The 18,316-nt window shown below is 36.3% G+C and overlaps 1 protein-coding gene across 3 annotated transcripts; it reads left to right on the top strand.

Annotated features, from left to right (window-relative positions):
- The first annotated feature begins 6,232 nt into the window (after positions 1 to 6,232).
- On the top strand, positions 6,233 to 11,782 carry LOC113336887 (probable histone-arginine methyltransferase CARM1). 3 transcript variants are annotated; one of them, XM_026582580.1, is made up of 15 exons: positions 6,233 to 6,704; positions 6,818 to 6,886; positions 6,984 to 7,092; positions 7,788 to 7,931; positions 8,209 to 8,294; positions 8,450 to 8,548; positions 8,665 to 8,734; positions 8,842 to 8,938; positions 9,513 to 9,567; positions 9,726 to 9,809; positions 10,102 to 10,179; positions 10,392 to 10,495; positions 10,637 to 10,809; positions 10,903 to 11,054; positions 11,434 to 11,782. In XM_026582580.1, the coding sequence occupies exons 1-15, from the start codon at positions 6,495 to 6,497 to the stop codon at positions 11,491 to 11,493; spliced, it is 1,590 nt and encodes a 529-aa protein (XP_026438365.1). In that variant the 5' UTR covers positions 6,233 to 6,494; the 3' UTR covers positions 11,494 to 11,782. The 3 variants fall into 3 exon arrangements, with proteins under 3 accessions (XP_026438365.1, XP_026438364.1, XP_026438366.1); XM_026582579.1 differs by having other exon boundaries at positions 8,206 to 8,294; XM_026582581.1 differs by having other exon boundaries at positions 8,170 to 8,294.
- The last annotated feature ends 6,534 nt before the right edge of the window (positions 11,783 to 18,316 follow it).

Below are 18,316 nucleotides of genomic sequence, written 5' to 3'. Positions count from 1 at the left end.
GAGAACTCTAGCAACTAGGAAACCTAATCCCCACACCTTACGTGTGATACTAGTTTGCTAAGCTAGAGTCGATTCTCCTTTAACCTTTGGATTTCTTCTTCTAAAACCAGGTTAACGACTTAAATACTTCATTGGGATTGTGAAGCCATACCGATACTAGTTTTATTGTAGTTGTGTGATCTGATCTTGTCGTTTCTATCGTTTTGAGTTCGATTGTAATAATTGGCTCGAGATTTATATCTGCGATAGGAAAGATAGAAAAGTAATCACAAACACTTTGTCTCATCGTTTGTGATTCCACAATATCTTTTTTCGCTGCGTCGATTAAGACTATTGTGAGGTGATTGATAACACTATGTTGTTCTTCGGGAATATAAGTCTGGTTTATCAATTGGGTCATGTTCACCTTGATTTATCAAAAGACGGAACAAAACTCGTAGGTATATTCGTGAGAGACGGATTTATCTATTACGGTAGACTTTTCTGTGTGATACAAATTTGTTTATTAAAGTCTTCGACTTTGGGTCGTAGCAACTCTTAGTTGTGGGTGAGATCAGCTAAGGGAATCAAGTGCGTAGTATCCTGCTGTGATCAGAGGCGTAGGGAGCATAACTGTACCTTGGATCAGTGTGAGATTGGTTAGGGTTCAACTACAGTCCAGTCTGAAGTTAGTTTGGAGTAGGCTAGTGTCTGTAGCAGCTTAATACAGTTTGTGTTCAATCTGGACTAGGTTCCGGGGCTTTTCTGCATTTGCGGTTTCCTCGTTAACAAAATTCTTGTGTCTGTGTTATTTATATTCTGCATTATATTTGTTTATATAACTGAAATAATACAGGTTGTGCGTTTGAATCAATCAATTGGAAATCCGACCTTTGGTTGTTGATTGATATTGATTGATCCTTAGATATTGTTCTTTGTTACCATCCAAGTTTATCTCTCTTGTATTTAATCGAGACTCGCAGTTTGCTTGAGTAAGATTTAAATCGAGAGATAGAGATATAAACTCTTTGATATACGTTTTATAGATTGAGTCTTAACGGATTCTCTTAAAAGTATACTGGAGTTTGTCCATACATATTGCTAAGAGAAATATTGGGTGTGGTTGTTAGACCCCCGTTTTTTGAACCCATATCTAAATGAAAGTATATTTCATTTGTTTTTAACAAGCTAAGACCATCTAACGGTGGAAAGATATTAGCTTGAATCTTAAATCAGGTTTCATCTAACAGTGAATATTAATTGTTTTGTTCCAAACCCTGATTTTAAAACTATATCAGGGAGAACTCTAGCAAATGGGTAACCTAACCTAATCCCCACACATCCATGTGTGATACTAGTTGCAAGTAGAGTAGATTATCCTTTAACCTAGGTTTTTCCTAAAAGCATTATAGGTTAGCGACTTAAGGACTTCATTGGGATTCTGAAGCCAGACCCATATATTTTCTTAGTATTTGCGTGTTCTGATCTTACTTTATTTTATCGTATTGAGTACTATGTTCTCTAAGATTTGCTCGAGATTTAAAAAAAGCTCCTCATCTCATTCTTTGTGATTCCATAATAACTTGTTCTACTGCCATATAATTAAGCTATTGTGAGGTGATTGATATTACTAGGCTATTATTCGGGAATATAAGACAGGTGTGTCAATTGGTTCATGTTTACCTTGATTTATCAAAAGACGGAACACAATACTCGTAGGAATTTCAGTGGGAGACATATTTATCTATTACCGTAGACTTTTCTGTGTAATGCAGATTTGTTTATTAAAGTCTTCAACTTTGGGTCGTGACAACTCTTAGTTGTGGGTGAGATCACCTAAGGGAATCAAGTGCGTAGTATCCTGCTGGGATCAGAGACGTAAGGAGCGCAACTGTACCTTGGATCAGTGTGAGATTGATTTCTCTGATAGGCAAGATACAAAAGAAGTCACAAACATCTTCGTTTTATCGTTTGTGATTCCGCAATATCTTCTTTCGCTAGTCGATTAAGATTATTGTGAGGTGATTGATAATACTAAGCTGTTATTCGGGAATATAAGTCCGGGTTATCAATTGGTTCCTGTTCACCTTGATTTATCAAAAGACGGAACACAATACTCGTAGGTATCTATGTGGGAGACAAATTTATCTATTCAATAGACTTTTCCATGTGAGAAAACTTTGTTTATCAAGTTTTCGACTTTGGGTCGTAGCAAATCTTAGTTATTGCTGTTGATCCTGCAGACCAAAGGTTCAGGCCAGAAGGTAAGATCAGATAAGGGAATCAAGTGTGTATAGTCCTGCTGGGATTTGAAGGTGTAAAGAACGCGACCGTACCTTAATCAGTGTGAGATTTGTTAGGGCTCAACTACATTCCAGTCTGAAGTTAACTTGTAGTAGGCTAGAGTCCGTAGCGGTTTAATACAGTGTGGCATTCAAATCTGGACTAGGTCCCGGGGTTTTTCTACATTTGCGGTTTCCTCGTTAACAAAACTTCTGGCGTATGTGTTATTTCTTTTCCGCATTATATTTGTTTATATAATTGAAATATCACAGGTTGTGCGTAGTTCAATCAATTGGTATATCCAACTTTTGGTTGTTGATTGAAATTGATTGACACTTGAACATTGGTCTTTGGTACCATTCAAGTTGTCTCTCATAATAATCAGGCTCGTGGATTTCTATCTGTTTGATTTGTTGATTACGTTGAGAAACAGAGATATAACTCTTAGATATATTTTCCTTTATTGAGTCTGAGTGTTTAGTTGATTCTCTTGGAATTACATTGGAGTTAGTCCATACAGCTTGCCTAAACGAAATATTGGGTGTGGTTGTTAGACCCCCGCTTTTTCAGAGGAGACCAGCAGAGAATGCCCGTTCTCCCTTATTTCTTCGACAAATGTCACAATGACTGACAAAAATAAGCATGTCCTTCTTAAGGACCTTCTAATAAAAGTGAATCTTAGATCTAATACAGCTACCATGCATCCCAGAATGCTTTCCAACAACAGAAGAATGGACATACTTTAAGTATAATTAGCTACCTCAGATTATTATTGGTACCCACATAACTCCTTCCTTTATATCTCAATATGCCTTCAGTGTAAGTATACTTAGGGATGAAATCAACATCCACTAACAGTTGGGTGATAAGCTGAATAGTACATTCATCTTTGTCGTAGCTTTGAATGATTTCTTGATCCCAAATTGGTATGGATAGTGAAAAGATGAGGGTAGCCAAATACACCACAATATTTTATTTATCAACCTATAAGTCCTTTACCGAATGTGATCGTATATGGACAGAGTCGAGACAATACGACAATTCGGTTCACACTTCGTGTGATTATATATGGATACGAGATTGAGACAATACAACAACAAGATAACTTTGATTGACTATGTATACAAGATCGAGACAGTACAACAACAAGATAACTTGAGCTGAGTAGTTTAAAAGCATGTCATTTATATGATGTCTCTCAACGACTGCTCATAATACTTCACTGGCCTCAACTAAAATTATTGATGAAGAAAATATAATCAAATAGATTTTCAAGTTTGACTTTCTTCCCAGCGTATGTACACAGTAGATATGTATTGTACTAATATGTACTCCATAATACATAAAATAAACATCAAGATGACATTGACAAGACCAACATAAATAGACTCTTCTCAAAATAAACTTCCAGCTAGAAGAAGAGTTCCAATTTATCTCTGAAGAGTTTTATCTAGTAGACTAGTAGTGTCTTCTACAGTTTTACTTCGTACATTCAAGAAGGATGTTTATTTTGTTAGAACAGGTGACCAAAATAAAATTCTTGCCTATATCCACTTGCAATCCAGGGCATGGGGTTGCACCAAATCATAAATGTTTTAGTTCATGACTATGAGAATCATACATTACTGATTTTAGAACTTAACCACTGGGTACGCGAGCAACTCCAGACCTTAGCCTAGTCAAGCCGTTCACAAACCCGGTTCGCGAACAACCGTTCCGGACCCAACTCAAGTAAACCCGTTTACATACTAGGTACGCAAACAAGAGTTCCGGACCTGAATCATCACAATATAGTTCGCATACTGAATATGCATACCGTGTTGTATATCCAGACATGGGTAATCGCTTTAAGCTCTTATTCAAATCATTGAAATATCTTTAAAAGATGATAATGGTAATCTCTCACATACCATTAACTTTAAGTAATTTTCAAGTGATCGAATTATCAATACGAAACTTCCCCAGCTAACATCAAATGACTGTCTTACACAAATCATGTAATATGTTCAAGGTAATTTTCACCTGATCATCTTTTGACTTAATATTTAGTTTCCAACTAAACTCGTCAAGAATATGATGAACATAGCTAAAACAAAATCTTCTAACACGTATTTCGAGAAATAGATAAGCGAGATAAACTACGCTCGAATATCAAATGTGTCTAATGTAAAAGTCTATATAGCTATACGACTTAGTCTTATTATAAGATATAATATAATATACTTTTGAGTGATAGATAAGTTTTAGTCTCCACATACCTTTTGTTGATGAAGTTCCTCCAAGCTCCTCAGTGATCTTACTCTTCAATTGGTGAACGTCGTGAAGTCTAAATCTCAACTACACAATCTATCCTAATCCGAGACATAGATATAAGTAGACTAGAAATCAAGTATATAGTTTTAATCAACCTAACTTGACAAACAATATTGAGATAGCAACGCTTGCGAGTTCAACCGAGCAGTGCTCTAACAGAAAACAAATTCAACAGAAAACGACATCAAGGAAGAGATTTCACTGCTTCCTAGATACTACAGTGGGAACTCAAGAAAACCCCATGACTAAAGGAAGAGATTCCACTGCTTCCCAGGTACTGCTTCCCGAGGTGTTACACTTTATTTTATTTTATTTTTCTTTTCAGAGTTTTAGTTGCCGTGAATTTTTATAATTTTTTTAACCTGGTTCCTCCATTTCATCTTTTATGTTAATTGGGAACACTTACCTTCCGTGGTGGATGAACTTTCGCGTGATATATTGCTGCCACAGCGTGATTTTCTTTCTAATCTTCCGTATAGTGTGTTCGAAAAAAATCCTCGAAATTGTGTTCTGAGTTCGCCAACAACTCACTCTTTTCCAAGCGGTTCTATTACAAGTCAAACATGTTGGTAAATAATTTTATATTTAAACACAGTTAAAATGTGGATGCTAAAATATACAAGGACATGTTACATTGTGTTCGTCTATCTTTTTTCAACTTATTGAATTCACTTACAGTAATTATATAGTTATTGATGACTTTGTTGTTCAAGAGTTTGTAGATCACGGAGCTATGATTAAGGAATTATCGCTCACTGGATGGATTGAGATACTCGATATCCACGCGGTTTCTCTAAGGTGCATTTCATTGATATTTTTAGGTCTTAGTCACACCATGATTAACGGCAAAGATTTCTTTCATTTTTTCATTGATATTTTTAGGTTTTAGTCACACCATGATTAATGACTAAGGTTTATTTCATTTTTTCATTCATATTTTTAGGTCTTAGTCACACCATGATCAATGACCAAGGTTTATTTCATTTTATTGAAGCCTTTACTCCTCCTTAGACCGTTCTTTTGGATTCTTGTGCTTAAATTACCAATGTCGGCACTCATAACTTATTGACTGGATGTCATGCTATTAAAAAGATAATCGTTTCAAACTCGTTGGCTGTCAGGGTTTTTGGCTTTACTGGTGTAGCCCACATTTATAACAAAGTATAGCAAACATGTGTCATCTGGATACTAATATAGATTCACTTCTATGGCGAGTTCATTGTCATATGAGTGGATAACGTAGGACCAGTGACTCTGACATCTATTTTTCTTGCTTGCTTGAATACAAGTACCTTTATACAAATAAACAAGATATTATCAACTTTTCTTACATTACAAGTATGTATTACTTAATAAAGTAATAATACATAACTAAATCTTCTCAAAGAAAAAAAGAAAAAAACCTAAATATTATATGTTGACAAATTTTAAACTAATACATTGGTATATTTTATTACGAAAAATAAAGCAGTAAAATAATCACAAATTTTTTTGTTTCCTTATCTCGCTCTAACTTTCTTTTTTATCTTCTTAATTTTGTTATTACAAGATGTAGGTAAGTGTCTGTATTCGCTACAAATGTGGTAGGGTCCACAGAAATAAGAAATACCTGGACATCTTTCTAACTGTAAAAAGTATTCATATGTCCAGTCTTTTCCTTGTTCCGGGTGAGGATATGGGATCGAAATAAGAGGGACTCCTCGGACACGACCAACGTGAGAGATCCTATCCATTGGATAATTCTCTTCTCTGCAAACCCATTCAAAAATCAACCGCCAGTCAGTCAGTACCATGCTTGAGAAACTTTTCATAGTCTCTTTGGCGGCTTCAGATTCCATCCAAAATTCGCGCTTTTATAACGCAACCACAGCCAAGAACCCTAAATCAGAGAAAACCCTAGTTTTCTCGTATTCTCAAGAATGGAAGTCTCGTTAGGGAAAAAACAGAAACAAAATGAGTTCGTTTTAGTTTCAGTTTCTCAAATTTCATCGTCTTCGTCTGATTCTACGGATAATACTGGTTCTGGTGCTATTGCTCGTTTTAATGTTGAATCTGGTTATTCACAGCTTATATTTCATCAAGAATCTAAACCTAATGATGTTATTTCTGTTGATCTTCGGACAGCTGAGGTACTTTATTTAGTTAATTGATTTCCTGATTCATTCCTGAAGTTGTTCTTGTCTGGTTATACATTGTTGATAATGATGCTGACGATGGTTTATTACTGTGTGTGATTTTTCAGCTTTTTAGGTTAAGTCCTGTTCAATCTATTTGTATAAACAGAGGCTCCGAAAGTAGCAATTTGGAAGTGGTAACTAGAAAATTGCATCTTTTTCTTTAATTTTATTGTTGTCGAAGTGAGTATAAAACTTGCGTTTTTATTTTTCATTTTTTTTTTTTGGGTTTAGAATTCTTACTCGAGAGCAATTACTATTCAATTTAAGACGGAGAAAGAAAGTGAAGCTTTTCACTGTGCTTTTGATAAGTGGAGGAGTGATTCACATGATGTACATACAGGTAATGAGTGCTCTGTTATGTCGTGTTTGTACTAATTCAGATAAGTTTTATGTCATGGTTTGATGTTAATAAACAAGTTCACCCTAAAACCCTAAATCCAGAAATCTAAATCCCTGCAGGATATTCTTGGAGATAAATCTTTTATTTAGTTTTATCATATCATCTTGTGTCACCCTTCCCAGCAGAGTGTGTTGCATTATTGATTGTTTTTATAGTAGGAAAGACTATATCAGAAATTTATAGTCGATCATGTGATTGGGAACTTAATTAGTACGTAGAAGCAATCAAAACCAAGTGAAATTGATTACGAGTACTTTAAAGTGGTAGCCTTGGTGATGAAGATCCCTAGTCAACGTCGAAGTCTCTAAATTGAAAAGAGGAAGGCGCAGGATGAGATGGCGTGGCTATAAAGGATCTTCTGAGTAATATCATAAAGGGGGAGTGATGTATATAGTTAGAATCATGTGTTATAAGAAAAGAGGAAGGCGTAGGATGAGATGGCGTGGCTATAAAGGATCTTCTGAGTAATATCATAAAGGGAGAGTGATGTATATAGTTAGAATCACGTGTTATATGACAAAACTCAAAGTGATGTGTGGTTCAAGGCATTAGTTACAGAAGATTATTTCAATATCATTCTTATTATGCAAATTTGTATTAGCACTGATTCTTTTCATGATGTGTATTTTTTTCAGGATCCCAGTTGGAAAATGGAACAGCTTTAGCTCATAGAAGTAAGTTTGATGGCAAAATAGAGGCAGCTTCTGCTAAAATGTACTTCCATTATTACAGTCAATTGCTGCACCAGCAAAATATGTTGCAGGATTACGTGAGGACAGGTTATATTAACAAACTGATTCTTTTCTTCCTTTCATTCCTTTCATACTTGTACTGCATCAGGCACTGAGTACCTGCTAATTAGTTCTTGAATAAGCTTGTCTCTACTACACTACCGTGTCTTTTGTAGTGTCTTTTGTAATATCCGAATAAAAATACTTTCACGAAGTCGCATTGTTTTCTTAAGGATCAACAGTTTCTCATTGAACATATGTTATTACTTACCTTTACAGCTTGTAGGCATTGTGGTACTATTGTTGACATCGTATTATGCAGCAGTCCTTGAGAATCGTGCAGACTTTACCGGCCGTGTGGTGGTAGATGTTGGTGCTGGTAGTGGTATTCTTTCACTATTTGCTGCTCAGGTACCTCAAATTTTTCAAGACAATAAATTCTGCGTTATCCTGTTATGTGCGCCATTCCCATTTTTGTTTCATGTACTGTCACATCTGGCAATGTTTTGGGTTTCTTACGGAATTTTCTGACTGAGCCTGACTTTCTTGTATGCTTTCTTGGTTAGGCTGGTGCGAAACATGTGTATGCTGTGGAGGCATCTGACATGGCCGAATCTGCGCGTAGGCTTATTGCTGGAAATCCATCACTCAGAGACCGAATTACGGTATGTGTATTCCTTCGGAAGCAGCAGGCTGATTACTTACTTTTTGTCTACCTTCCACCTAAGAGCATATCCTACTTTGATTTCCTTATGGGGTTACCCTTTGGCTGAAATTACAGGTGATCAAAGGCAAAGTTGAGGAAATAGAGCTGCCTGAGAAGGCAGATATTTTGATCTCTGAACCCATGGGTAAGTTTCTTGCCTCACCAACTCTGGTTATTGGCAAGGAGAAGTATATGTCAGCTTCTATTACGCATCAATTTCTTAATAATGTATATGTCAATTGACTTTTCTAGGTACCTTACTGGTTAATGAAAGAATGCTGGAGTCATATGTTATTGCTAGAGATAGATTCCTTGTTCCAAATGGAAAGATGTTTCCAACAAATGGAAGGTGACTACTATATCTATTAGAAGACTCGATTTGCTGATGTAGATTGATACATTGGGTACTTAATAAATTTGCTTGCGTCGACAGTCACTTACCACTTACCCCTTGATTGGAATGGTTTCAATCATTTGCAGTTTTTGTGTCTTCGTCCTTACTGGTTGGTCGATTTCATTTCTCTCTCTCTCTCTCTCTCTCTCTCTCTCTCTCTTACTCTCTCTCTCTCTCTCTCTCTCAGTTCTAGTATAAACAGTATTTTGGCATCAGTTTTCTATCTTATTTTAAGCAATTTGTTGGTCCTTCCACCAGCATTAGTCAGTTTTGTCACCTGTACTTCAGCATAGTACAATTTTTTGATAACTGTCGACATGGTATCAAGACTAGTATTTGCATTGCACTTTCGACTTAGTGCTGTGCTTTTTCTCGCGAATCCCATTTCAGAAGTTACTCGTTTCATTTGTGGTATTTCACAGCTTTTGAGCATCGTGAGATTGATCTAAAGTACTTTGAGGATATTGATCTCTGTATTTGATGGTTCTCTAGTTTCGTGCATTCATTTTCTTTTTGGTAACTGCTGTAGGATACACTTGGCTCCATTCAGCGATGAGTATTTGTATGTTGAGATAGCAAATAAGGTACCTAGTTCTTCTTTAAGTTCCGTACGTTATATTTGGCTTGTCTGTGGTGCAACACAGTTTGTACTTTTTCCCGATTCTTGTTCGTTTGGCTGTTTTGTTGATCTTCGACGTCTTCCATTAGAATTTTCTGATTGTAGCTGTTGTTTCTGTTCTAGGCTCTCTTCTGGCAGCAGCAAAACTATTATGGTGTTGATCTTACATCTCTGTATGGATCTGCATTTCAAGGATACTTTTCTCAGGTCTTACATCTGACCTATGAAATTTATCAAAAACCAAATTATATATGCTTTCACATTAGATTAGAAGATAGATTTCTATATGGGAATTGTTTCTTAAAAGTTAAAATGGTCTGTTTAGATGGTGGACTAGAAACCACTTGAAAGAGTATATTGCCAAGACTGGTAGTTCCATGGTAACAAGGTGTTAATATTTCTGCGGTGGCTCGTGGTCGTACTATGCTTATGTATCATATTGTTTGTGGTATTCGTAGTTCCTAACATCAGTTTGGATTCTCACTTGCTTTTCGTGCAGCCTGTTGTTGATGCTTTTGATCCAAGATTTTTGGTCGCTCCATCTATATGCCACCCACTAGATTTTCTTTCTCTCAAGGTATTATTTAACACGTAGGACAGATTTATTATGGTCCAATCTCTCTTTTGTTCTGAACTCAATTTGCTTTTTTCTGTCATTTGTGAATGTTAACGAGGTTGTATTTTTTTTGTTATCAATTTGCTTTATTTAACTCATTGTTTTGTGGACTGTAGTTGCTTCTGAAGCTTCTATCTTATCAATGACAATTACTTACATATTTTATCTTCTAGGAAGAAGAGCTTTATGAAATTGAAATTCCCCTAAGCTTTGTTGCGTCTGTTGGCACTAGAGTGCATGAGTTGGCTTGTCGGTTTGATGTTTTGTTTGATGGAAGGTACCACTTTCTTTTCTTATCAAGGACATGGATTTCTGTATTCTTGTCCTTCTTTCATATTCGCTACGCCGTACTTTTGCATATTCTTCTTGAGAAGGTTCGGTAATGAGGCTGATGCTAACAACTAAAGTGAATGTGCAGTACTGGAAAACGATGGCTCACCACAGCTCCTGGTGCACCCACAACCCACTGGTACCAACTCCGTTGTGTTTTATCTCAGCCAATATATGTCATGGCTGGACAGGAGATTACTGGAACTCTTCGTATGGTTGCTCACAATGCACAGAGTTATACCATGTACTTAACTATGTCAGGTGAGGCACTAAAATCATCCTTACTCTTCTTTCAGTGTTGGCAGGGATGGTGAAAAACTTAACCCTAACTCTGGCATTTGTAACTTTCCGAAGCTAAAATGTGGGGTGCTGGTGCTGAACAAGGAGGAATACTTCAAACATCTTCATGCAAACTTGATCTGAAAGAGCCGTACTATCGAATGTCTCAACCACAACCCTACGCATGGGCCCAAGATCAGCAGCCACATCAGCAAATTCAAGGACAGGTATGGCTTAATGTCTCATGTGAAACTACATTCTTCAAACTAACTAAAAATGATATCTTGTATACACATTGCCCAAAAAATATATTGAATGTTTACTTTTAGCAGCTTCACTTCAAGTTTTTCTGTAACCCATCATCTCAAAAGATTTTTTTATAATCATCATTGCCGGGTACTTAAAATTTTAAGGTGATTCATATTCTACAAACTGTCACAATTCAGATTGTCAAAGTAGACTCCATGAACACGAGTTAACATCCAAAAGACCAGTGTTTTAGAATGTTCTTAGTGATTTTTATATTGTGAGGGCATTGTTTTTCGTGCATGCATGTGTAATGCGTCTTATTCTCGGATCCTGATCCTTTCCGATTTTCAATCTCAGGATGCTGTAGGACCTGGTCTTATGGGAGAACCAATGCAGAACTCAGGTGTTCCCCTGTAGAGGCTATTTTCAATTTGTTCCCCTGTCTCATTCTCTCTCTGTGTTTGTAACATATGAAACATGGCATTCCCTGCCTGATGAAGCATGTGGGGAAGTTTGTTAAAGGTTCACAACCTTTGTTAGCCAGTCATTTATTGACCAAATGCATAATTATTTCGGCAGAACTATTTCACTGTGTATATCACCAGATGACTTGGAAAATTTGATCGAGTCTGAATCTTAATTGCATGTTTCTGGAATTTTTGATACAAGGAGAATTAAGGTCAATGTAGGGATGGTTGTTGAGGCAGATGGTAACCTGTTTGACTGTTTTGTTTTTTCCCTCCCGATATGAAGAATATACACATTAGTGAAGGATCCATGGAAACATATACCAAAACTGCACACTGTTTTCGATGGGAGCCAAAGATGTACCTAGGTCGATATTTATAAATTTGTGACTGTAAAATCACGTACCTGTATGTATACCTCGTGTTATTCTCTTGGAAGGTTTTGGAGACGATTGTACATGATGCAGTCTAATCATCTCCGCTACAGCAATGGGTGTCACCTCTTCTCGTTTCATGCCTAATGGGTAATTTATGATATACTATCAGTAAACAAAAAGAGTTTATGCTGCTGATAAACAAAACAGATTTTTCGACTTGCCTAGTGAACAGATGTAACTAATTTTTTTGCAACTCAAATAAAAATCACAGTACGTTGCAAACTTCCAATCAACAAAACAAAGTAAGTAAATCAAAACTAGTCATAAAAACCCAAGGTGACCAAAATTGTGGTGCAAAAACCCCACTCAAATGTTGGGATCCATTAAAACTCCATCGTAAACAAAATTGATACAAAAACCCCAAATTTTAAAAAATTGATACAAAAACTCCAAATTTAAATGTTGGTTTCATCATAAAATTTGATGAAACCAACATTTAAATTTGGGGTTTTTGTGTTAATTTTGTTTTGATGGGGTTTTTGTGTAATTTTTGTTTCGATGGGTTTTTTGTGGAAGGATGGTGACACTTCTGGGATTATAACTCGCGGACCGACAACAAATTGTAATATGTTAATTGGTATCCGGATAACGTATAAGCATGTACATGATGTTGAAGGAGAACCAATGCCTTAATATTGCAAGCAGTAATGCTTTAACCCCTTACAAAAAAGAAAAAGAAAAAAAAGACATGCTAGTTTGGGGTTTGACCCCTATAAAGAGACTGTCGACAGTAATTTATTGTGGGAATGTTATAAACACCCCTACTATAGCCTTCAAATCAGGGTTTTGCCTTAGTTACAAAGCAATCCATATTCACTGTTAGATGAAAACCTGATTTAGATTCAAGCTAATATTTCTCAACCGTTAGATCGAAAACTTAGCTTGTCACATACACTTGGGTAGACGTTTATTGGGTTTGTGAAAACCATGTCCAAACGTGTACGTGTATGTTGGTTCAACATAGTAACCCAAAAGATTAACCATATGAGCATTTCATATTAACCTAGTTCTTCTTCACCATAACTAGTTCAATTGACTCAAATGAACTAGTTAGAGAGTTGTTTAATTGCTATGAGATATTATGTAACTACACAAGACACAATTGAAACAACGATGATTTGATTCGATGAATCGGCTCATAAACTTTATAGCCACGGTTTGCATAAAACATTCCTTAGTAATTTAAGTTTCATGTTCAGAGCACATCTTTAGATCATAACCACTTAAGCTCACAAACAAGTTCGCGAACTTAAGGCAACCGGTGGAGTTTTCCAAACTCAGCAGAAAATCTCGGCAAAGAGACTTCCGCCAGTTCGTAGACTAGGTTCGCGGACTAAGTTCGTGGACTAGGTTCGCGGACTAAGTTCGCGGACTAAACACGCAAACGAGTAAATCCCAGCAGAAATTCTCGGCAAAAGAACTTCCGTAAGTTCGCGGACTGAGTTCGCAGACTGGGTTCGCAGACTGAGTTCGCAGACTGGGTTCGCGGACTTGGCAAAGCCAATTTCTCCGGTTTCTCTCAATCAACAAAGTTCGTAAACTTCGGATTAAGGAATATATGGTTATGTAATCTAAACTCTCATTCCAATCATTGAGACATTCTCAGAGGACGTTATATAGCCGTTATTCACAGACCATTTAACGTCAGAGCAATTCTCAAAGTAATTGAAACTTTTCATGACTTTCGTCACTAGGTGAAGATAAACTTGATCAAAGCGAAACGCTTTACCAACATACGATTTCGAAAAAAATATAAGTAGTGAATACTCAGCTCGAAATGTCAAATGTGTATGATCAAGTCTATATAGCATACGACTTTTTGTCTCATAAGAAGTATGAGATAGAATATATAGACTTTTGAGTGATAGATAAGTTCAAGTCTCCACATACCTTTTTGTTGATGAAGTTCCACGGTTCCTTGAGTAGATCTTCGTCGTTGTATGATGAATCGCCATGAAGTCCTTGAGCTCAACTACACTTTTCTATCCTTGTCCGACACTTAGCTATAATAAACTAGAAATCAAGACTCATAGTTTTGATCACTAACATTGGCAAACATGCTTGATATAGCAACGCATGCGAGGTCGACCGAGCTATGCTCTAACAAATTATAATAGTTTTCTTGTTCATAATCTAGAGAAGATATTTTCTTCGAATCTGGTTTCTAGTATGTTCTGTTTTCTAGTTTTCTTCTATTATTATTATGAATTCCGCCTCTATAATTATAATCACCATGGTACAGAGATCAATACGTAACAAGTTTGTATCAGAGCAAGGTTCGTTACCTTGAGGGAAGATTCCAGTGGTTTATGGTCTTCACTAGATCTGTCTACAAAAAGCTTGGTGGGGTACTCGAGAAGCAAGAAGACGTTTAAAGAACAAGGAACCAAATATGGGAAAGTCAGTTGATGATCCTAAGAAAAGCGAACCACAAACTACGGAAGAGAAGGTGGCTACGCTACAAACAGACATGAAGTCTTATACACCCAAGCCGAAAAAAGACTACGTTTTCATCTGGCGTTTTTGAAGAAAAAGACGAGGAAGAAGAATAACCACTCAAAGAAGATTGCATTATGGAGCGAAGAGTTACTAATAAAAGAGGAGGAGATATGGGAGATTTTCAAATTAGACGTCAAGGTCAAGTTTCCAGCAAATAGAGATGGTTCAACAGGGTGAAAGGAACTCTCGAGTTCCCTAACTTCCAAATATAACTTTTACAGGAGTTCAACTTCTTGAGGGGGGCGCATGATACATGTGTATCTTCCTCTCTCCGAGAACTAGCGATCCTCAAGACGGATTAAGGATAAAATTGTAATTTATGAGGGATTACTGATTTAAGGCAGTATTCCTATAGAAGGAAAATAGATTCCTAAGAGGTTTGGGAAACCAAACCAAAGTAAGGAAGTATACCTAGATAAGGAAATACTCCCTATACAAGGTAATACACCTAGATAAGGAAATATACCTAGAAAAGGAATTATTCCTTGATAAGGAAATACATTCCTAAAAGGTTCGGGAAACCGTTAAAGCTATAAATAGAGATGTTTAGCTCATAGCTAAAACATATAGAGTGCGGTTTGTAATACAGATACACCTAGATCTAAGAAAGGAGGTTTGCGAGACAAATCACCTCGAGATAAGTTTGTGAGAGAGTTATTGTTGTAAAAGCAAGCTTAACAAGCAATTAAGGTTATTTACCTAGAGAGATTGTGAGCGTAACAAATAGAGAATTGTAATAGTTTTCTTGTTCATAATCTAGAGAAGATATTTTTTTCGAATCTGGTTTTTAGTGTGTTCTGTTTTCTAGTTTTCTTCTATTATTATTTTGAATTCCGCCTCTATAATTATAGTCACCAAGGTACAGAGATCAATACGTATCATTACCAAAATCTTCATATTGGATACACGGTGTGCGACCTCACGAGTATTACACGAATGACAGGAGTACAATAATTAATTTTCACCAAACTAACCAAAGAACATCACTTACTAACTTCTCGTTTTCAACTCAGATAATTTGACCACACCTGATGCAATACTCTTAATCCCTATAAGAAGCAGTATTGTACACCCATACATACAAATTGTATTCATGATTTCGACGAACGAAAAAAAACACTGGTCAGCAATGAATCACAATTTATGGTGTATCATCAAATTGTCATCCAAGAAATTTATATCAATCTAGTTCACTTAATAGATTTCCTAGACATGTATCACATTACGGAAATATACATCATATTATAAAACATGCTAAAGTAGCATCATTAAGTATCTTATTCATGAGATAAACCATAATTGGATATTAATCCAATGGCTTACACAACAACGAAGCAGGGTATCATTCATTACTCCTACATTAGGTCGACTTAACATATACAGTATACGTATTCAATGGTGTTCTCCCACTAAAGTGGGCATGTCATATGTTAAAAAACATACACCATACAGATCTTAGTCTAGTCGCTAAAAAGTGCCTAACCTGAATTTCTAAACCCAGTCATACACATAGAGACTATTCAGAAAATCACATATGGCTTTATAACAGGCTTCATTAAGTGGTTAAACTTAATGACTGATCTCTTTGAGATCTCATCTTAGATATACTAATGAGACTTATACAGTTTAGAAAAGAATCAAATGAATGTTGCAAAAATATGTAGGTTTCGAAATACAAATTCCCAAAATCTTATTTTCACTTGTCTCATCTTACTCGTATACACATGCACACATGAATAGTATATATGAATTCTATAAAACGCATTTAATCAAGAAAAAAATCAATACCCATTCATTCATCCAAAATTAATAATAATGTCATCAAACAATAATCAAGTGTTCTACATATCAAATCCTAGTCAATCCCATGTTCTACATGAGATTGGGAAACAACTCTCGGTATTAGCTTGGTCAAAGGGTCAACCAAGATCTTATTCGTGGAGATATGTCTAAGAACAACCTTTGTTTGTGCAATTATATATCGCCTACCAATATGTTTGGTTTTTCCATGGTATTTGGGATCCTTCACATATGCAAGAGCTGATGTGCTATCACTATGAACCACCACCGCATCTTTTGCATTTTCTGAGACACCAAGACTCTTAAGAAATATACTTAACCATGCATCTTCTTGGACAGCTGCTGAAAGTGCAACATACTCTGCTTCCATAGTGGAAAGGGAAACACACTTGTGTTTATTACTACACCAAGTGAACTGCACCACCTCCTAGTTTAAAAACATAAATTGAAGTAGACTTGTACTCATCTGTGTCGTTTCCCAATCAGCATCGCTAAACCCCTTAAGTCTAATATCATCACCATGGTAAGAAATAGAAAGATCATCAGTCCCTTTAAGGCAACGGAATATCGTTTTGAACGCTTTCCATGATCCGTTCCAGGGTTACTTTGGTAGCGACTTACCTTACCCACTGCTAAGCTTATGTTAGGTCTAATACACAATATAGTGTATATTAGACTCCCAACCGCAGATGCATAAGGTACTTTGGACATATAATTCTTTTCTTCTTCATTCTTTTGGAATTGATCTTTACTTAGGACTAACGTTTTATCCTTATGAGTGTCGATGGGTTTGCAGCCATGCATTCGGAAAATTTCAGGAATCTTCTTTATGTAAGTCTCTTGGGACGAACTAAGAATCTTTCTTGAGCGATCTCGTGCGATCTTAACACCTAATACATAATTAGCTCCACCCATGTATGTCATTTCAATATTAGAGGACAACCACTTCTTAGTGGCGACAATACCTTCAAGATCATTATCAGCTAATAGAATATCATTGATATACAATGCTAGGATAAGAATACTTTTCTTTGATCGTTTATTGCACACACAATGGTCTTTCTCAATTCTCATAACTAGCAGAGGTGATAGACTGATGGAAACACATATACCATGGTCTAGACGATTGTTTAAGGTCATAAATACTACATTTTAGATGGCAAACTTTGCGCTCTTGTCGCTTGAACTTAGAAACCATCGATTGAGATATGTAAATCTCTTCGTCTAGTTCTCCATTGAGAAATGCAGTTTTAACAACCATTTGGTACAATTCTAAATACGAATATCAAGCATAAGGCGAATTGAGGCAAACCTCGCAACAGGGGAAAAAGTTTCCTCATAGTATATACCCTTCTATTGGGTATATCCATTCACTACTAGGAAATCCTTGTATTTGTCAGTTGAACCACCTGCTTTGTGTTTAATTTTAAAGACCCATTTGTTTCCAATAGTCTTTCGCCCGGGGGAAAGGTCAACATAATCCCAAACTCCAATCTTTCATTGATTTTATTTCATTCCGCATGCCAACAATCCATTTGTCGCTATCAGGTGAGGAACACGCTTCTTTGTAAGAAGTAGGTTCATCCTTAATACTTACAGCACAAATTAATATTCCCACTTCAATTCCAAAATGACGACGGGGTAATTTTTGACGCTTACTTCTGCGTATCTCAAGGTCCTGGGATCTAGTGGTACACTCCCACTAGGATGAAGATCACTCCCACTATCTTCAACAATTGTGGGTTGAGAAATTAATTCCTTACCCTCGCTAGAAGATGGTAAGATATCAACATTCTCTTATATTTCAAAAAGTTCCAAGTCCTTTTTAATGTCACTGATGCGAAAAAAATCATCTTCAATGAAAACACCATCTCTGGACTCTACTTTAGTCATTCCTCCACTTGGATGTTTACCATACCTCACATAACCTTTTGAGCAATCAGTATACCTTATAAAGGCAAGCTTTCTTGCTCTAGGTGCTAGATTCTCTTACACATGAGAAGTGTTGTGAACAAAACCAGCTGAACTTCATGGGAG

This window comes from Papaver somniferum, unplaced genomic scaffold (genome assembly GCF_003573695.1).
Source record: "Papaver somniferum cultivar HN1 unplaced genomic scaffold, ASM357369v1 unplaced-scaffold_154, whole genome shotgun sequence".
NCBI lineage: Eukaryota > Viridiplantae > Streptophyta > Magnoliopsida > Ranunculales > Papaveraceae > Papaver > Papaver somniferum.
Note: the sequence above shows the minus strand (reverse complement) of the source record. Positions and strands in the feature narration are given on the sequence as shown.

Coding starts and splice junctions, on each gene's coding strand:
- LOC113336887 (XM_026582581.1), top strand. CDS start 6,495: ATGGAAGTCTCGTTAGGGAAAAAACAGAAACAAAATGAGTTCGTTTTA. Junction 8,735..8,841: donor TTTGATCTCTGAACCCATGG/GTAAGTTTCTTG, acceptor TGACTTTTCTAG/GTACCTTACTGGTTAATGAA. Junction 11,055..11,433: donor ATCAGCAAATTCAAGGACAG/GTATGGCTTAAT, acceptor TTTCAATCTCAG/GATGCTGTAGGACCTGGTCT.